The sequence below is a fragment of the Galleria mellonella genome, unplaced genomic scaffold (assembly GCF_026898425.1).
Source record: "Galleria mellonella isolate WM207_F2 unplaced genomic scaffold, CSIRO_AGI_GalMel_v1 utg103, whole genome shotgun sequence".
NCBI lineage: Eukaryota > Metazoa > Arthropoda > Insecta > Lepidoptera > Pyralidae > Galleria > Galleria mellonella.
In genome coordinates, this window is record NW_026441966.1 from 2271291 (window position 1) to 2290061 (window position 18771).

General features: G+C 30.1%; 2 protein-coding genes across 2 annotated transcripts in view; both read right to left on the reverse strand.

The window, feature by feature from the left end:
- Positions 1-5448, reverse strand: part of LOC113514411 (leucine-rich repeat flightless-interacting protein 2) — a 52420-nt gene extending 46972 nt beyond the window's left edge. Inside the window, exons 1-2 of the mRNA XM_026898506.3 lie at positions 5085-5448; positions 1967-2064 (exon numbers count right to left, since the gene is read on the reverse strand). Of these exons, the coding sequence (XP_026754307.2) occupies positions 1967-2044 (78 nt within the window). The 5' untranslated portion in view covers positions 2045-2064; positions 5085-5448. The remainder of the gene's footprint in view (positions 1-1966; positions 2065-5084) is intronic.
- An 8004-nt stretch (positions 5449-13452) lies between these two features.
- LOC113514383 (dolichyl-diphosphooligosaccharide--protein glycosyltransferase 48 kDa subunit) lies at positions 13453-18293 on the reverse strand. The gene is made up of 7 exons (XM_052903099.1): positions 18089-18293; positions 17683-17921; positions 16825-17067; positions 15945-16088; positions 15286-15447; positions 14507-14737; positions 13453-13763 (listed from the first exon to the last, which is right to left on the reverse strand). Exons 1-7 carry the CDS (start codon positions 18216-18218, stop codon positions 13605-13607), a joined length of 1308 nt encoding a protein of 435 aa, XP_052759059.1. The 5' UTR covers positions 18219-18293; the 3' UTR covers positions 13453-13604.
- Positions 18294-18771: the final 478 nt, after the last annotated feature.

Here is an 18771-nt window from a genome sequence, read left to right on the forward strand (position 1 = left end):
TCAGCCACTAAAGATTAAAGATAAAATTATCTGATCACCAGTTTCTATAAATGTATTTTCAGAATTAATATTACTTAAATCACTTATTATCAGTTATGATTGTAATTTTTTTTTTATATATTTTATATATATTTATTTCTACTTTATTTTGCATGTAAAGATTATATTGTTATAAATTATTCTGTATAATTCTCATTCAGTACACAATTTCAGCCAAGAACCGACTTAAAAAAAGAAAGATATCCCTCAATTCAGCTTACGTGCGTGCGTACATGCGTATGTTCGGGACTGCGTCTGTGTTTTATTTTTTTTTATTTTTAAATAAACTTTCTTTAAAGTTTCGCATTTTATAAAGTTAATAACAGGATTATTTAATTTAATATTCAGGTTTATTATTTTTTTTTAAATTAATAAACACGATTAATAGGTTTATTAATGTTTATTCCGCAATTAAAAAAAGAACGCAGAATGTATTAATTTATTGTTAATTTTAATAATTTGTATTTTATTAATGTAAAAGGAACTTTAAAATAAGCATGCGGAAGTCTATTTTGATTTGCCCTTATGATACGATTGCATGCAGGTAGGTATAAAAATACCGCACGGTGTACGAGTATACGAAGTTCCAGGACAAAACTAATTGATTTTAAAACACAAAACAATTATTATATATTGAAGAGTATTACAGAATTTATTATTATGACATATTACATTTATAAAACGTTACTAAAATATGAAAATCATATTAACCAAATATTTTATTGAGCGATTAAAATGGGAATGAATAAAAAGTATATAGTACCTATCTATTGGATGTAATTTCAACCTTGGTGGAATTGAATAGAGCAAACGCAAGACATTCTTTTCAAGAAATACTTGAAAACGAAATGGCAAATTAGATAGTGGAAATGATAACATATCGATTTGCAACTACATGCACAGTTTTTGTTGTGCAATGTGTCTTGACGCATAAATATTAATATATTTTAAACTGCATTTTCACAGAAAATAAAGCAATATGAATAACACATATTTTACAATAATATTTGTGAGAATAGATACCTATGTCTTCACAGCAGATACCTAGTACCTTTAAACAAGTCATACAGATTTGTAGCACGATTCTCATAACGAGCACAATTTCCTTGTGACTTCGTTGTTAAAACCATTTTTATATTCTCATATTGAATGACATTGATTTTAAAATAGATAAATCACAATATAATCCAATTTAATAATCGTATTCTATTAAAAAAAAAAATTAAGCGCAGAATTAAACTTTACATAGGGCTTCAATACTCTGACTCATTACAAACGCGTTTCACATTCTGCCCAAAAAAAAGCCTAGGATAGAGATTATATGAAACTGACTTAATTACATTAAAGAATGCAGGAAAAACACGTATTTCTCTATCTTTAAGTCTCTCTATCTAATTTCTTAATAAATGAAATCAATTCAAATATTTGTTGGTATCTCAAAACTAAACTAAAACCACATGGCTAGTATGGTAATAGGCTAATGTCCTCTTCGTACGGAGAGATTGCCGTACCAAATTAATAAACTAGCAATTAAATTTATCTATACTTGATTACATTTCTTTGAACGGTAGCACTGTGCTGCCATTTCTATAGCCACCAGCCACAACTACGAAGCGTACTGCGCGCACGTGAAAATAACGCGCCTGACTCTCCGACATACCGCAGGTGAGTTCATTTTGATTTTGTCTCTTTACTCTTTATTACACTCTTTATTTTTCTCTTTCCAAAAGATAAATAAAGAAAAAAATAATAAAAATATTTATATACAACGAATGTAGAGCATGGGGTGACAAATCTACGAAAGTAAGTTTAAAAGTTTAAAGTAAGTTTATTCCTTGTAGGTTAAAAAAAAATTACAAATAAACAATAAATATTTGTGCAAACACTCTACTTGTTCATCCATAAAAAGACGTAAAAATTAACTTACCTCTCTGGCTATTTGGTCGAGGGCCTGCTCTTCGGCAGTGGCCTTGGTCTGTGTGCGCTGCCGCCGCGACGGGTCCATCTCCGCTCAGTCACTGCACTCTGGTCATAAAGAAAAAAATATCAAGGGCTTGCTCACATGAACTATATATATATATATATATATATATATATATATATATATATATATATATATATATATTTAAATATAATAGCAAACACACTGTACACATATACATACATAAGACACAAGGATCTTATCAATAAAATCTTTGGTTGTGGATTTATATTATCTGAAAACGTTTTATCAACCATATCTTGTTTTTAAAATTTAGAACAACGACTTCAAGCTTTAAGTAGATTCAATCAATCAATCAATCATTTTATTCACATACAATCTTACAAATCGTGTTTGAATATAATATAAAACAAATTATTTGATACAATTATAAAGAGGAAAATAACTGGTTAAAATATTCATCATAAATATAAATGTCCTTTTTTGATAAAAAAAAAGGTTCTTTTGAATAAGGAAATGTCTTAATTCTACAGGCAACTTGTTGTATGCATTTATAGCTTGATATTGTGGTCAATGCTCAATTAATTATTCTAAAAGTTTAATTATATTAAGTAGTTGTATAAAAGAGCTGTTGAAAATACAAAATATATATTTAAGTGGTTATCATAATTGTTGTTAAACTTTAAAGTATAAATTTATCCCTTTGGGAATATTATATGTAGGTAAATTACACAAAGCCACCTGGCCAGTATTACAATAGTTAGCTACATCCTCTTTCTATGGTATAAGACTCATATCAAGCAGATTAAAAACAGAAGGATTATAAAAAATTAATTATATTAATTAAACTAATTTTCAATAGGCAGTTATCTGTTATTATTATTATTTCAGCCATTAACTGTCCACTGCTGAACATAAGCCCTCCCTATAAGGGGAGTTTTGCCAGTAGCTGCCAGGTAGGCGGGCAGGTTGGCAATCACAGTTAGGCTTTTAGAAATGTGTTAAGAGGGGTGCTACTGCTCATCCCTTGGTCTCCATATTATGTATCTTTTATATTAACTACAAATAATCATTAATATTTTTTAAATATTTCCTGTATTTAAAAAATAATAAAAATAATAGATACTAGTGACCCACACTGTCTTTGCATTACCTTTACTCATATCTTTCTATATATTTTTATATATTATATATATATTTATATATACAAAAAAAAAAATATAAATATTTACTTTATAATCATATATACATATAATGTTGCTAACATAATATGTTGATGTATTTTATATAAATTCATAACTACTCATAATATGAATTTAGATAAAATTATAAACAACTTATAATGCAAAACAAGACCCAATTATAAATTATATTAAAAACAAAAAGGACCAATTATTAAATTACTACAATACTACAAGTCAGTGAACAACTACAATGACTATATTACCAGAGGTCAACTATCAACCTTGAGGCCACTTGGACAGTGCAACAAACCTCGGAGCCAATTAGTATATGCCTTATCTCCGTTCAGGTAACCAAAACATGGATAACAGTAATGGACACAAAACATGTTTATAATTAACTTTATCAGGCTCTACAAATAGGAAACTTTAAGTTCTGTTTTTAAATTATTATAATTTTAATCAACTGTTAAAAAAAAGTGGGTATTGAATTTGTGGTTTAAATATATATGAAATATATAAGTATAAAGTGAAAAAGCTAGTACATATATATGTACTAGTTTTTTTAACCCTACTTCATAGATATGGATTTCAGAATTACAAAAATTAATAAATTAGACTACTTCTAGATGGTGTATCAAGATACAATATAGCAATTATTAAGCAGACCTTCAGGAATACAACTGCCAAAATGCAAAAATTTTGGGTTATGCCAGAAAAAACAAACAGACAGACAAAATTTCTGAAAATTATTGTTTTGGCATCTATCAGTCTTGTTAAGACCATTCATATCAATTTTTCATAAATATCTCACAATGTTTACATACAATTTTATTATATTAGTAAGATATATGTACATACCAGTATCACAATGTATAAGCCATACAACTTGATAGATTTAAATGAGTCATTAGATTTGTTCTAATTATGAAAGGGTTTGCATACATGTAAAATAATTATAATACATACCAATTATTTTAGCAGGTAAAACAATATTTCAATACAATGTACATTAATATTACTGATTTTCCTGAACAATACAATCATTAAAACAGAGTAACATATATGCATTTGTTTTATAGCTTTTAATTAAAATATTCTTTTTATTTTCAAAATTTGAAATAGCAGTCTAGCTGACATACCCCTATTGTCACCACATTGTTACCATCCTTTATAAAATAGACAGCAATAAGTAAAAGCAAATTTATGTGAATCCCTTTATTCCTTCTAATTTTATTAAAGTGCGTTATACTCAATCTATATATGTTATATTTTATTATTATAGATTACAAAGTAACATTTGTAAAAGATCAAGCACAGAATAAAATTTACTTTATCTTATCTTTTTATCTTCTTACATTCTTTGAAGCAATGTGTGGCAACATAACATCTCACTGCTTAAGAATGGCTCTACTTTCTAACAAACTACTTGTGTACTTGTTTATCATTTTGAATTAATGTTGTAAAAAAAAAAGTGAAAAAGTGATATAGAAAGTTTGTTTTCCAACATATTTTTCAGCTGTCTCTCTTGATAAGTATAATAATTTTAATGTTTCATGCTGACGAGTAAATTATATTTGACAGAAATGGAGTAACCATATTTATATATTAAAAAACAATTTTCATTATATATTCAAATTTCTTACTTACAATTATACTTGTATACAATTAATACTTTTTGGTATCACAGCGTTTTCTTTTTATACACAGACTAAGCCACAGCGCCCCTGTCAGCACATATTGGTGCCAACTTGGGCAGCATGAAGATACCAATAGACATAGTTATAACCTGTAAGGTTCATTAAGCTCTTCCACATGGATGTTTTCTTAAAATTGTATTAGAATTACAATTGGAAGAAAAATAGGTGGGCAAAAAGCCAACATTCTTTTTTATGGCAGTTGTACTATGACATCATACTTACTGTGACAACTACAGAAGTAAACACATCACTGCAAACACACCACAGGGATCGTGCATCCACCCGGTCTCCTAAATATTATCTGTCGATATTAGTCCGTACAGTAGAGCATACGAATCATGCAAATTTAGCGTTTATGTTGATTTATTAGGACACGAAATCACTGCCTACACGGATCTCTATAGTTTATCTACTAATTCTAAAATTAACACTGTTAAGGGCGATCATTTGGCACTGTATTGAAATATAAAGTTAAATTACGCTGTTTTTGTGACTTAAAGTGAGCAAATTATATTATTTTTATTAAAACTAAATTGTACAAAGCCATGTATGACATGCATGCCATTGCCATATAGAACTATTGTGCGTTCAGAAACGTCTGAATGAAATGTCAAATTATTTCAAATTATGGAAACATTCTTAATATTGTACTTTCTTGTTATGTTACCTTATAAAATACACTTTTTTTTTTATTTTGCATACTCTCCATTATATAGATAGTTATTTAATCATAAGATATATGTACTACGCTATATTATGTACTTGTTTAGTATATAATATAGCGTAGGTAGTCCACGTAATATAGTCCCGATAGACTAAGCAAATGAACACTACATTCAATCAAAAAGTACACAAGTATGTATATATTTTTTTTTTATTTTTGAAAAGAATGATGATTTGTTTAGTTTAGATTAGATTTGTTTAGTATAGGAGCTTTCTATTAAATTTATGTTGGCCTGTCAATGAAAAGTTAAAACTTCCTATAAATTGAATTATATGTTTCTAATTTTACTTTATCTAAATCATTTATACCTATTGTGATGTACTCATTAAAGTTGAGACTGCAAGTCCCCCCGCTCCTGCCACTCCTCTGGGTGACGTCCGGGCGGGTGGTCGTGTGAGTCGCATTGTGACATATTATTGTTTATTATTTCCTACACCTACCTACCATACGAGGAGAACAGCACAAAATTGGCGACGAGGTGAAAATTTGTAAGTAAAAAATATATATATATATGTCATACGACTACAAAATTACTTGTTCTAATCAGTCCAAAGAGTGTAACTATTGCGTTGTTATTTTAATGTAACTTGACACGAATAACATTAAACTGTTAAATTTCTAAATTCACAAGGAAGAGAGAAGATAATTTATTAATTCTCAATTAATTTATTAAATATAGAAAAGACTAAAAGCAATTTCAAAAAGAAATAAAGATTTGATTCTATAAATTGTATAGAGAGAGCAAAATATTGATAATACATATTACGGTGCATAGTACGTTTTGTAATTTAGCGACACACTGTGACTGATTTTAACGCGTTTGCGCATCATAGTCGTACAATAACTTGCTATACATGCCTAAACAAATGGTCGGCGTTTGTTGATGTCTAGGTATACCGTACCGCATACTTTCTGTTTATATTTACATCACAGTATAAGTATAACAGTTGAATTCTTAAGATAAGTAGTTCGGGGATACCAGCGAATACTGACTATACATACAACAAAATGTGCCTGCATGTATTAGCCGAGTCGGAGTAATTATTTTGACAAATAAAATACACCGTACAATCCGAATGAGCAAAGCCCATTAAATACATAATTCCACATAAACTGTAATCTATTTAGATACAAGTTTATGCAATTGGTGGTTCCGATTATAGAGGTTGCTTCCATAATAAATAGATTTGTATGTAGGTATAAACCTAATACAAATGTAATTATCATAAGATAATTATGATATATTCAAACACTTCACATTAATTTCATTATTTAACAGATATTTGGTAAGAGTTGAGGTTACGATTTTATTTTTCTTACAAGGAACCAGCAGAATATTAGCATTGCCGGTAGTTCTCTGCTTAATTCTGAGTTGGTTACCCTTTCGCCGTTGGGGCACATAAATTTACCTACGTATTTATGTTGGTTTATAAGTTCAAAAGGCTGTGTTTGTAACTGAGAATAATCCATTTATCCACCTGTACAACAAGTACAAGTATTCGCATTTACAATATTGTTGCCTACAATTATAATAGCATACATTATTACGGTAGGTAGGTATAATCATTTAATAAAAAATAAAATAAAAATAGCCTTTATTCCTGAATTACAGATTCTTTTTTAAATTGTAAATATGTATAAATAATTAATGTTGACATCAGCAACATCTTATTTTTCAGGTTGTTTTAGAACAATCATTTTAGTATATTCATTTACAAACACAAAATTCTGAAAAAAAATATAATAATAACAACTTATAATATTTTATTTAGATTCAATCCTTGACGGGGTAGTCAGACGCATTTGTCGACTACGATATACGGTTAATATATTTGTTAATAATAGTAACATAATTGGTTATTTGTCGATTATCATTAGTTAACAGTATTTATATAAATACGTATAAATAATATACCACCATAAAATTCCCGTTTTGCAAATTGTCTTATTATAACATCTCAATTGTCAAATCGTAGAAAAATGCAGTTCCTCAGAACTTAAGTTAAAAGATAATTCTACTTAAATAGAAATAAATATTGTGGAAGCAATTCAATAGAGACTGATGAAAGATCAGTAAAAGGACACTAAAGAAACCAAATATTGTAAAGAGATTTCGGTAAAGAATATACGGTGTATGAAATGTGAGAGTACATATCAAAATAGTTATGATGCACAATGTGTTGCAAGAAATAACTTTTGCTAAAAGTGTGGATTTATAAGCCATTTAGGTCAAAAGCAATATCGCACTAATCGAAATAAGTGCATGAATGTGCAAGCGATAGTTATATGGCGAAATAAATAGTATAAACCAAATAATCCATCAAGTAAAAAATAAATAAAGTTACCAAACAATCATTCAACTCTCCTATAACTACATTCATACTGAATGTTGAACATACTCTATTCCACTATAAAATATCTTGCCAAAATAGTGGAACTAAATGTTAACCATACTCTATTCCATTATAAAATATCTTGCCAAAATTGTGGAACTAAGTGTAACTCTATTCTATTATAAAATATCTTGTCAAAATGGTGGAACTAAATGTTAACCATCCTCTATTCCACTATAAAATATATATCTTGCCAAAGTGATGGAGTTACATTAAACATACCCATTGATTTGGGTACAAAACTAGTATACCCATAAATTCGGGTACAAAACTAACATACCCATCAATTCGGGTACAAAACTAACATACCCATCAATTCGGGTACAAAACTAACATACCCATAAATTCGGGTACAAAACTAACATACCCATCAATTCGGGTACAAAAGTAACATACCCATCAATTCGGGTACAAAACTAACATACCCATCAATTCGGGTACAAAACTAACATACCCATCAATTCGGGTACAAAACTAACATACCCATCAATTCGGGTACAAAAGTAACATACCCATCAATTCGGGTACAAAACTAACATACCCATTAATTCGGGTACAAAACTAACATAATAATTGACATAATATTATATACCCATCAATTCGGGTACAAAAGTAACAATAATAATAATAGTCGACAAAACCTAGGACTACTTAAAACTACTTAAAAAAAAAAAAAAAAAACTAACCAAGAAAAATCTGACAAAATTCTAGGACATATCGAGTCCTAAAGACTCGTTGATGTACTGGGCCCATTTAAAATGTCAGTCTTGGTTGGATCTGGAAGAAGTAGAGAAAAATTGTACTCGCAGCTTATTGTGTACCTAAGAGACTGCTATGATTCATTATATATTACAATTAAGTTGCATATTAATTTACTAAACACAAAACAAACAAAAAAAAATCCAAAATTCAAATTCAATATCTAAATGAACATCAGTTAGATATTGATCATAAAATCAAGTGTTTAGTAAAATAAAATAGTATAGCTCAAATAAACAGAAAATATAATCGAACTTGTAGACAAAGCTGCGAATTGAGTTTCTCTAGTCATAGTTATTTTAAAGAATAGAAAAAAGGAATATGAATCTGTCTGTCAAGGGAAAAGTCCTAAACAAAAAATGTGCATGCTAATCTTGGTAAAAAACATGTTACAATTACTACATAATTAAAATACCTAATATGTATTTACTGCACACACACAACGTGATTTGTTTATGCAAATAAATTTATCTTTATCTAAACCTGGCTTAAAAGATGCTTTTTATCAAATTGAGATTAGAATGTACTTAAGTTTTTATAACAAGCAAGTGGTTATTTCGTTTCGATTACGATCCTACTACAATAAATAATTAAAACTCTGTTTATTTAAACAGTATTTACCAAATCTCTGTTTACAGTGACTAAATATTATATTATTTAGTCTGTGTAACAATGATACTTGTAATTTAACGTGTCAAAATCTATAAATTATATAAATATAATTTATTACTTTAAGTATCTTTATTTTTAATAACAGAGACTTACCTTAGTTTAAATATAAACAAATATTGGTCACGGTTTTGTAGCAAGACATGTAAACCACCAACTAATAGGTATATTATAATATACACATGAATGTTTTAAATGTAATAATTGGAAATAATCCCAAATAAAGGAAATGAATAAGACACCTAAACATGTATTAAATATCTTACACAAGATTAACTGTTTGTTTGTTAATATTTTAATTTCGAACAAATGATGTAAGGCTAAAACATGTCCTACATCTATTTAAATTCGCGATTCACAACGCGAAAGTTTAAAAATGTGTTCAACGTATTTTAACTTTGTAAGGCAAAATAATATACCTACATATCTGTACACGTAGGTTACAAATAATGTATTAATAAAGGATTTATGTTCATGTTTAATCAATCGTAAGTAGAATTTTTAGGGCATGAGCTAATCTCAGAAAGTATTACTTGTAAGTCCCTAAAGACTATAGAATCACTTAGAAAACCAATTTTTTGGAAAATTTTAAAGTTATAAAACTAGTAACCTATTTTGAGAAATAAATATGATAATGTGTTATAATAATATTTAGATTTTATGCGTAAATATTTTAGATATATGTATATAACTGTATATTATCAATATCTTAAATTACAAGTTGTACACAGTCACACTTATCTATCTTTATCAGTTTATTGGTACACAATAAAAGAAAATGGACTCAAAATTTGGCTACAATGACTGAACAAATACGTAAAATGTTAAGGCGTAAGCTCGCTAAATATACTGTATTCAGAGTTCTGGAAAGAAAAGCAAACATTTACAGTAATTCGTAATTTCAAAGCAAAAAGAGTTAGTAAATTGTGGACACTTAAGTTTTATAAGCCATGCAATTAGTAGTTAGATGCTCCCAGGAAAACTGAACCTTAAAGTCAATCATTACAAACTCTTTAAATACGAATTCTGAGTCCTTTATTAATGGTTTTCTATTTTTATTTCATTTGAGATAGCGTAGACGAGCATTCGCTACGACTCATGATAATTATTCTGGCACCCCGGCACTGTTGCCATAAACAGTAGATTATGTATCAAGGTACAAAGGATTGATACCAGTCTCGGTACATATAATAGATGTTGTAATCAATGTTCATGAAGAAATAAAATTTTGTCTACATTACATCTGATCTAAAACAATATATTATGTAACATTCCTAAAATTAATCGATGTCTAAACTATAATAAATGTGACGTACTTATGTAAATATTGAGATTATAAATAGTAACGTCTCTAATATTGTCAGTGTATGTATTGTAGGAATTATTAATTGGAATTCTGATATACTTAGTATAAGACCATAAATCTTCTTAAAAGTACATAAATAAAAGAAATTTTACAAGACTTGACACTTTATTCAGCACAACATTGGATAACTGCTTAGAATTTGGTATTAAACTATACTATTCGACACCATATCGACCGCAGTAGAACGAAGCAAGTAGAATACAAAAATGTGACATTATAATACGTGTACAAATAAATTAAAACCCAAAATCTGACTGGAGGGATAAACTCCTGCTATACCTCATAAGTTACAATATCATGCCACATTATTGATTTGTCATTAGAGATAAAATCTCTTCTATTGTACATGCTAAGAATAATGAGATTTATTTAGAATGGCAGAGACAAATCAATAAAAGAACATTTTAAAATTGGAAGGGAAAGATATAGTGACATAGATATTGAAAATAGGAGAAAGTGTATTCGGAATATAATTAAAGAAAATATATATGCGATACTTCAATCCCTGTATACATATACTTATTGGCGCTATATCTATAAGAAATTATGGGACAAGAATTAAGATGAAATATACACAATAATATACTTAAGAAGATGAAAGATCAGTAAGAAATTATAAGGATGATGAAAAGAAAGATCTCGATGGACTTCGAGAGGAAATAGTCATATAGTTATTTTTATACAAACCAGTCTTATTATATTTAGTTGCCTAAGTTATATTTTGTAACATAATATATATGGTAATATCATGATATTATTTTAGTTACCTATGACTGTAATGTAAAACTATATTGTTGTAGTTGTATCTATATGAAATTTGTGAGTAATATCCTTCACATTTTGTTGTAAACTCAACTTTGTTTGAAAAAAGCAACAGCTAAGTTTCTTGCCCGTTCTTCTTAGCTGAAATTGCATTCCGAATGGGCGGTAGATTTATAAAAAAAATGACTATTCAAAAATGCTTAAAAAATAATAATTAAGTTTCCTAGAGTAAAAATATTCATATTCTATTATTAATTTTAAAATATTTTGAAAAGGGAGAGATGTGATGTACTCATTAAAGTTGAGACTGCAAGTCCCCCCGCTCCTGCCACTCCTCTGGGTGACGTCCGGGCGGGTGGTCGTGTGAGTCGCATTGTGACATATTATTGTTTATTATTTCCTACACCTACCTACCATACGAGGAGAACAGCACACCTATATAGACCGTAAGGGACTACTCACACTTATTCAGCTCTATTCGCGTTTCGCTGAACGATTTTGATCACACTAATACAGCTCTGCTTTTATTAGCCGCGTACGGCGTCGTAAGAATGAGAAAAGCCTATGCGTGCTAAAGCGTGCTATCTCCGCTAAAATGCTCATCTACTATGTACGGCGTTGAATATGCTACATTTCGTAAAATAACTATAATTACTAAAAAATACGTCTGCATTCTTTAATCCTTGCGTACATAGTAATTGCGCAATAATAAATCAAATCAATGCAGAAACAATACAGGTCGCAACTTGTCGACAAGGAGTCGTGAAACATCCTTGTAAAGAACTGTTTCACCGCGTTCGACGATGAACGCGGTGGAACAGCGCTAAACGCAGCGAAACAGCTCCGGACGCTCTCTATAAAATTCGCATGATAAATACACATTTATCTTCATTTTATACTGAGTTGCTACGAAAGCAGATTAGACGTGGAAAGCTGAATGGATGCGTACACGTCTCCTTACAAAATCGTTGTTTCCTATGGACGAAAGCTGAATAGAGCTGAATAAGTGTGAATAGTCCCTAATAAGAATCCTTAAGAGATCAATTAAATATGCCAGCGAAAATATGAATTGGGACTCCGTAAAATGTAAACGGATATCCACGACAGTGGATTTTTTATAACATAGGGGTCAAACCAGTATACGGTTCACCTAATTGTAATCATAATATACTCATAAGGAACCGCAACATTAAAGACATTATAGGTGTGCGAAAGAATATGCTCTTTTATGTTAAAAGTGTTAAAATCATATTTATTCAGAAATACTGATCTCATTTATTTTCAAAATATCAATTTATACCTCCCATCAAAAAAGCACTTATTTTTTGCTTAAGTATTTTGTGCAATATATACAAAATTTTAATTTGATTCTTTTTTTATTGTAATTTCATTCATGAATATATAATCCTTTCTTTACAGTTGGAATTAGTCGAAAATACATTTGATGTTAGGGCATTTCCAAAAAATGTAACTACCTAACCCCCTTATTAATAAAAACTAAAACGTCCTACTAACCTATTTTAACATTTAGAGCGTTTTGTTGCTATTTTTCAAATTGTAAAAGAAGAAATCAATAGCTAAAATAGGTTTATGAGAGGTTTGACGTTTTTATGAATAAGGGAGCAAGCTAGTAAGTCTACTGAAAACTGAAGAATGTGCCAAGTGTTCTATGGAACGTTAATATTCGTCATCAGGCATCAAAACATACGGAAAATAAAGTTGCTTAATTAATCTTTTGCTAATGATAACCACTGGCATTATTAACAAATCTGAAAAACGTCTATTCTGTAGTCTTCTTCTGCCATCTTGAATTTTAATATGTACAGAAAATTGTTGTACTACCTATGTTCACAAGTGGCATTTTAACTCACCACCAGCCTCAACTTTGCTAGGATCCTCATAATGAATGTTACCAAATAATAAAAATAAGGAAATAATCTTTATTACCATGAAATTAAATAACATAATTTTAGTGACAATACATACAACTCACACACACTATGCCATTTACAATAAAAAAAAATATTAACTACTTTCGTGACATATAAAAGGTAAGTAATTGAATTTGCTTATTCACTCTTAGACTTAGGTGTGTCCTCCTTGTAGTAAAGGAAGACGAAGGAGAAGAGAAACACGCCGATCATCATGGAGAATGCGCTCACATAGTAAGGGTATGCACTGGGTATGAACCGCTCATATTGTGTGTGCTGTAATGGACGCACTGACACCTGCAAACCAAAAAGTTCAATATAAAATAATATAATCAAGGTAGCCTTAACCTTCCTTTTATCCTGGAGAAGTTTCTGATAGTTCCCTACCTATGACAAAAAAATACTGAAAATATGACTTTAAATACCAACCTCTAAATCATATTTAGATCTCACCGTAACGGTACGCTACCCGACCAGGCTCCCCGCCTTATGTAGTCCGGTACTGGGGGCCATAAAATTCCGAAATTTCGGACTAAATTTCGTATTTTCGTTCATATATAAATCGGTCCAGTGAATGGAGTTTAACATTTCGTTCGTCATAAATCCTACCTTATAAGTCAAAAGGAATAATATTTTAATATTTTTAATTTTCCTCCCTTGCTAACAAATTGTTAAACTAATCGATATGTTCTATCGTCTATGGTTCAAGTGCAATAAAGAATATATGTTTTTAAACGGTAAGTATTATGTAATTTTAACATCAAATTTGTGTTTCGTTCCGCTCCGAAATTTCGGAAAACATTTCATGGAAGACCCTCTGATATTAAGTGCCGCAAACAAGCTATCAAGCTGGTCCTTTTTTTTAATACAATTCGGGATGGAAATACCCTGTAAATTATTGTCATATCCCACAGGGATGACACATGCTATTTCCGTCTCACATATTACACACAAGTTAATTTTAGATATTTCTAATGCTCATATTTATTTGAATCATATTACAGAAAATTTTGTAATCTAATAAGAAAGAACCTCCATACCTGTGTAGAATGGTAAAGCCTTGTGTAACCCACTCTGTCATAATCCACTTTGAACTGATATACACCCCAGATATCTGGAACTTTAAAGACAGCTTCATACACTCCATTGCCTTTGTTCTTCAGTGTGGTGCGTACGAAGGGATCAATGCGGACAAACTCCAGCTGCACATCATCAGCTTTAAATGGCTGCCATTTGCCCTGCTTCAATTCTTCAATCTCAATTCTGTACACCTGAAATGTATTTTTGGATTTTTATCAGAAAGCTTCTATTTGTTTTCCCTTTTATATGATTACTACATAATATCATTAACTACATCAGCCCCCTACACAAATGGCAAAGGAATCCATCAATAGAATAGTTATCTATCTCATTATATTTTATGGAAATGCTAGGGATGATGATTTCATACATGGATTTGCTCCCTTCTTATCTACAGAGTTAAACTACTAGTAGTTTTTTTAATGACATAATTTTTAATTACCATCTTTGGAGTCTAAACTACTTCTACCAAGTTACATGCTAAATTATGAAATTTATTTCATCTTCTAAAAAAATTTCTACTAATTTCTGATTTAATTTTTCTGAAGATCTCACTGTTAATTCAACATGTATTACAATCCATTGTGTAATTTATATGGGCAACGCCATAGGCTAAAGCGAGAATTTCTATAATTTTTCAAACATCAAATAATTGTCCTATCCCATCAACAAATTATGCTTTTGAATAGTTTGTTGATAGAAAGCAGATTAACTAGTAAGTATGTAAAGTGACACTCACAACAGTGTCAGTGATAGTGTAGGTGTTAGAGGATTCCTTCTCGCCCTCCCTGTTGTGCTGCACACTGCGAACTCGTAGGCGGCCGCGTTCTCCAAACACCCACTGGCTCAAGTGGATCGCCAATGCTTTGTTGCCAGACACATCTGACTTCACCTTGTCACCCTATAAAATTATAGAATATATATATAAGTAATGGAAAAAACATTTCGAGATATAAAGACTATGAATATTTTTATGATATATTCTATTTTAATAAGCTTCACAAGTGAATATATAATTCTGAATTAATTGTTATATAAAAACTGTATAATAGATGATTGAACAACTAAAGGGAGGAATCTTTTCATATATGACTGGCCACATAGTGCTGGATCACTAAAAGCTAATTCAGACTATGCTTAAAATCTCAAGGTTATATGATGAAGTATGTTTTTAAATATGGTAACACAATTCGCTTCAATTGTAGAACTATAAGATTACTTTCAGGTGTTAATATATTTTTCCAATGTTACTCTGTGGTGGTAGTATGAAAATCTCCTTCTTTTTGAAGTCAATTGAAAATACATACACAATTTAAGGCAGAATTTTTAAGATAAGTACTGTTATCTTTAACAGTAACTTTATTTACTTCTACACAAAATCTTAAAAGAAATACTTACATGCACTTTGGAAACTGGTGAATTGAATGCTTCATCAGAGAAGAAGAACAGTGATCCACTGAAAACAATGCGAGCATTGTTTCTGGCCTGCAGTGCTGCAATGAGAACCGTCTTGCGGCCCACAGCATGAGGATACTCTTTCACCTTTAAAAAAATACAATCCATCAATCTATAGGGCAAATGCAATTCAGATTTATTATATCTTGATTAGTTTAGTTCCTATTCTATAACTTTATAAAAGTCTTCTATTATTGTAATTATTATTCATAAATACAATATTAGTTGTGAAAGATAAATCAATCGCAGTCATATCATATGGTGCATATCTGCATCTATATTCATTAATTATGTGACTATGTAAAAGCGGAAAATTTAGATACACATATCCTTTATTCAAGGACTTACACAAAGAATTTAGTATAGTCAATTTGAAGCTACATAATGCACAAATGACATCTGATGTCATATAATAGACTATATAAATATAAACATTATTAAATTGTCTCAAGTTTTTTTTTATTTGATGAAAATGGAATGGTAATCCTGCCTATGCTAACGGGATACGCTGGCGGAGCACCAGTGAAGGGTGATAGATGAGGATGAAAACAGGCCAGTTAGCCCACCATGATGAATTCATCTGGAATTAATCATGACAGTTTCTAGGGAGAACCGCGAGGAGGTCGACCTGGTTGGGTATATTGCTAGCAATGGGATTCTCAATCTCCATTACTAACAATCCCTTTCCCCCCCAATTGTCTCAAGTTTAAATGAGTCTAGACATTCATTGCCTTATTTCTTATAACATACATCAATTATTATTTCTTATTTAAAGAATAAGTTATTGGTGTAATTATTTATTATTATTATTAAATCCAATTACCTGACTCTTGGGATTATAACTGTATGCAGTACTATCAGCAGTCAATATTGGGAGCACCAAACTGTTGTCCCTGTCCAATATGAGTCCAGTCCCTTCAAACAGGAGAGGCTGGGTGTTCTGAACCCCCACAATTGTTGGTGCATTAATTAAGTTTTTCGGTGCCACCACTATCCTAGTGTGGTCACTCTCATCAGAAACATCATAGTTGAAATGATCAATCACTGCTGCTGACTCTTCATCCATCTGTAATTAATAGTATAATGTATATTTTACATAATTAATTTTCTTCTTGACAGTGTGATTCAGTTACATAAAAAAATTAGGTTGCAAATGTATATACTTCTGTGGATATGTTATTCATTAAAATTGTGTTGTTCACAATTTTATATATATAAATGTTTTTGTCCCAAATATTTTTTTTTGGTATATTAATCATAATTATTTATTTATAATGAAGCATACAAAATGCAGGTGGCTCAAGAGCATTCCTTATGGTAGTATATGGAAAAGGCCTATACTCAGCAGTGGACAGATAATAGCCGAGATGATCATACAAAATGACACAATTCTTATAGTTACTAGCATGCATTAACATATATGTTATCATCATATAGTGAAACACCTATATAGAAAAACTTAACAAAAATGAAGTCAGTGATATGTTTGTTAGCAGAACATATACTGAGCTAGGATTAAAGTAGCCTAGTTTTTTTACATTATTTACTTACTTATTTATTTTATTTTATCACTTAAGATATTTTTCTCCATACAAAATAGCAAATCATGAGAACTAGTTAAGAATTAAGGGTGCCAAGAGGTAACTAACATTTATAATAATAACAATGATAATGAACAAACCTCAAAACCACATTCGGAAGCAATTTCTCTGTATACATCACCGGCAGCAGCATTGCCAGCCATGAGCAAATTTCCTCCATCATCGATGAACTTAGTTATGGTTTCCGTATCTATTTGTCCACCAAACTCGACCACGGATGGTGAGAATATAATTAAATTTTTGTACAAATACTCTCCATACTTTGACAGTACGAGATTAGCATCGTCGGCTAATTTATACGTAAGAGTATAACCACGATCTGAAGAGAAACAAATGTAAATGAGAATACCCACAAACACATAACAAAATATTAGTAGTACTTCCATTTACGATTTTAATAACAAATAACTATAATTTTATCTACAATATTGTGAGTTATCGGAACATACCGGCGGTTCGCGACACGCCATCCTCGGACGAACTTACCTTGCAATGATTTGAAAAACTGAGAATGTGTTTCCCTTATATTTAAATTGTCGACTAAAACTAATGTTTCTTGTTCTGCTAATGCAGAAGAGAAATAAACTGTTACAACTAAAATTATTAAAATCTTCATTATAATTTATTATTTGAAAGAATTAAGAAATGTAATTTATCACTGACGTGTCATTCGCGTTGATAAATGTCAATGTCAACAGCAGCCAATGAACGATAGCGATAAATGACAATTGTACTATGTCACTGATCATACGGCCACTATTTTTAATCTATGGTTTCACTTAAACTAACTATCACACCTCAGATAAAGTAATTTAAACATTCTTTCATATTGACTTTTACTCATGACTTTTTTTATAGTTCGCGTAACCAAAGTATATTCATTAACCCGGATATAAATTATCTTTTGTTATTCCATGTAATACGTATATATCAAATTTCATAGTAATTGATTAAGCCATTAAGGCGCTATGAGGTATCAAAGAAACGATTTCATTTTGACACATATTATTAAGGATAAAATCTACAGGTTTCCTTATTCCATATTTATACTAATGATAAAGCATTTTTTATACTTTCATAAAATTGACTCTTTTTATAGTAATGAGAACATTCACACTAACCATTCATGTAAACCCAGTCATTTTAATTACCTAACAATTTGGTCAGAT

Excerpts from the sequence above, each read along its gene's own strand:
- LOC113514383 (XM_052903099.1), bottom strand. The coding sequence starts at position 18,218 with ATGAAGATTTTAATAATTTTAGTTGTAACAGTTTATTTCTCTTCTGCA. Across the intron at positions 16,089-16,824 it reads GTTATAATCCCAAGAGTCAG|GTGAAAGAGTATCCTCATGC; the intron begins GTAATTGGATTT and ends ATTTTTTTAAAG. Across the intron at positions 15,448-15,944 it reads CACCAGTTTCCAAAGTGCAT|GGTGACAAGGTGAAGTCAGA; the intron begins GTAAGTATTTCT and ends ATAATTTTATAG.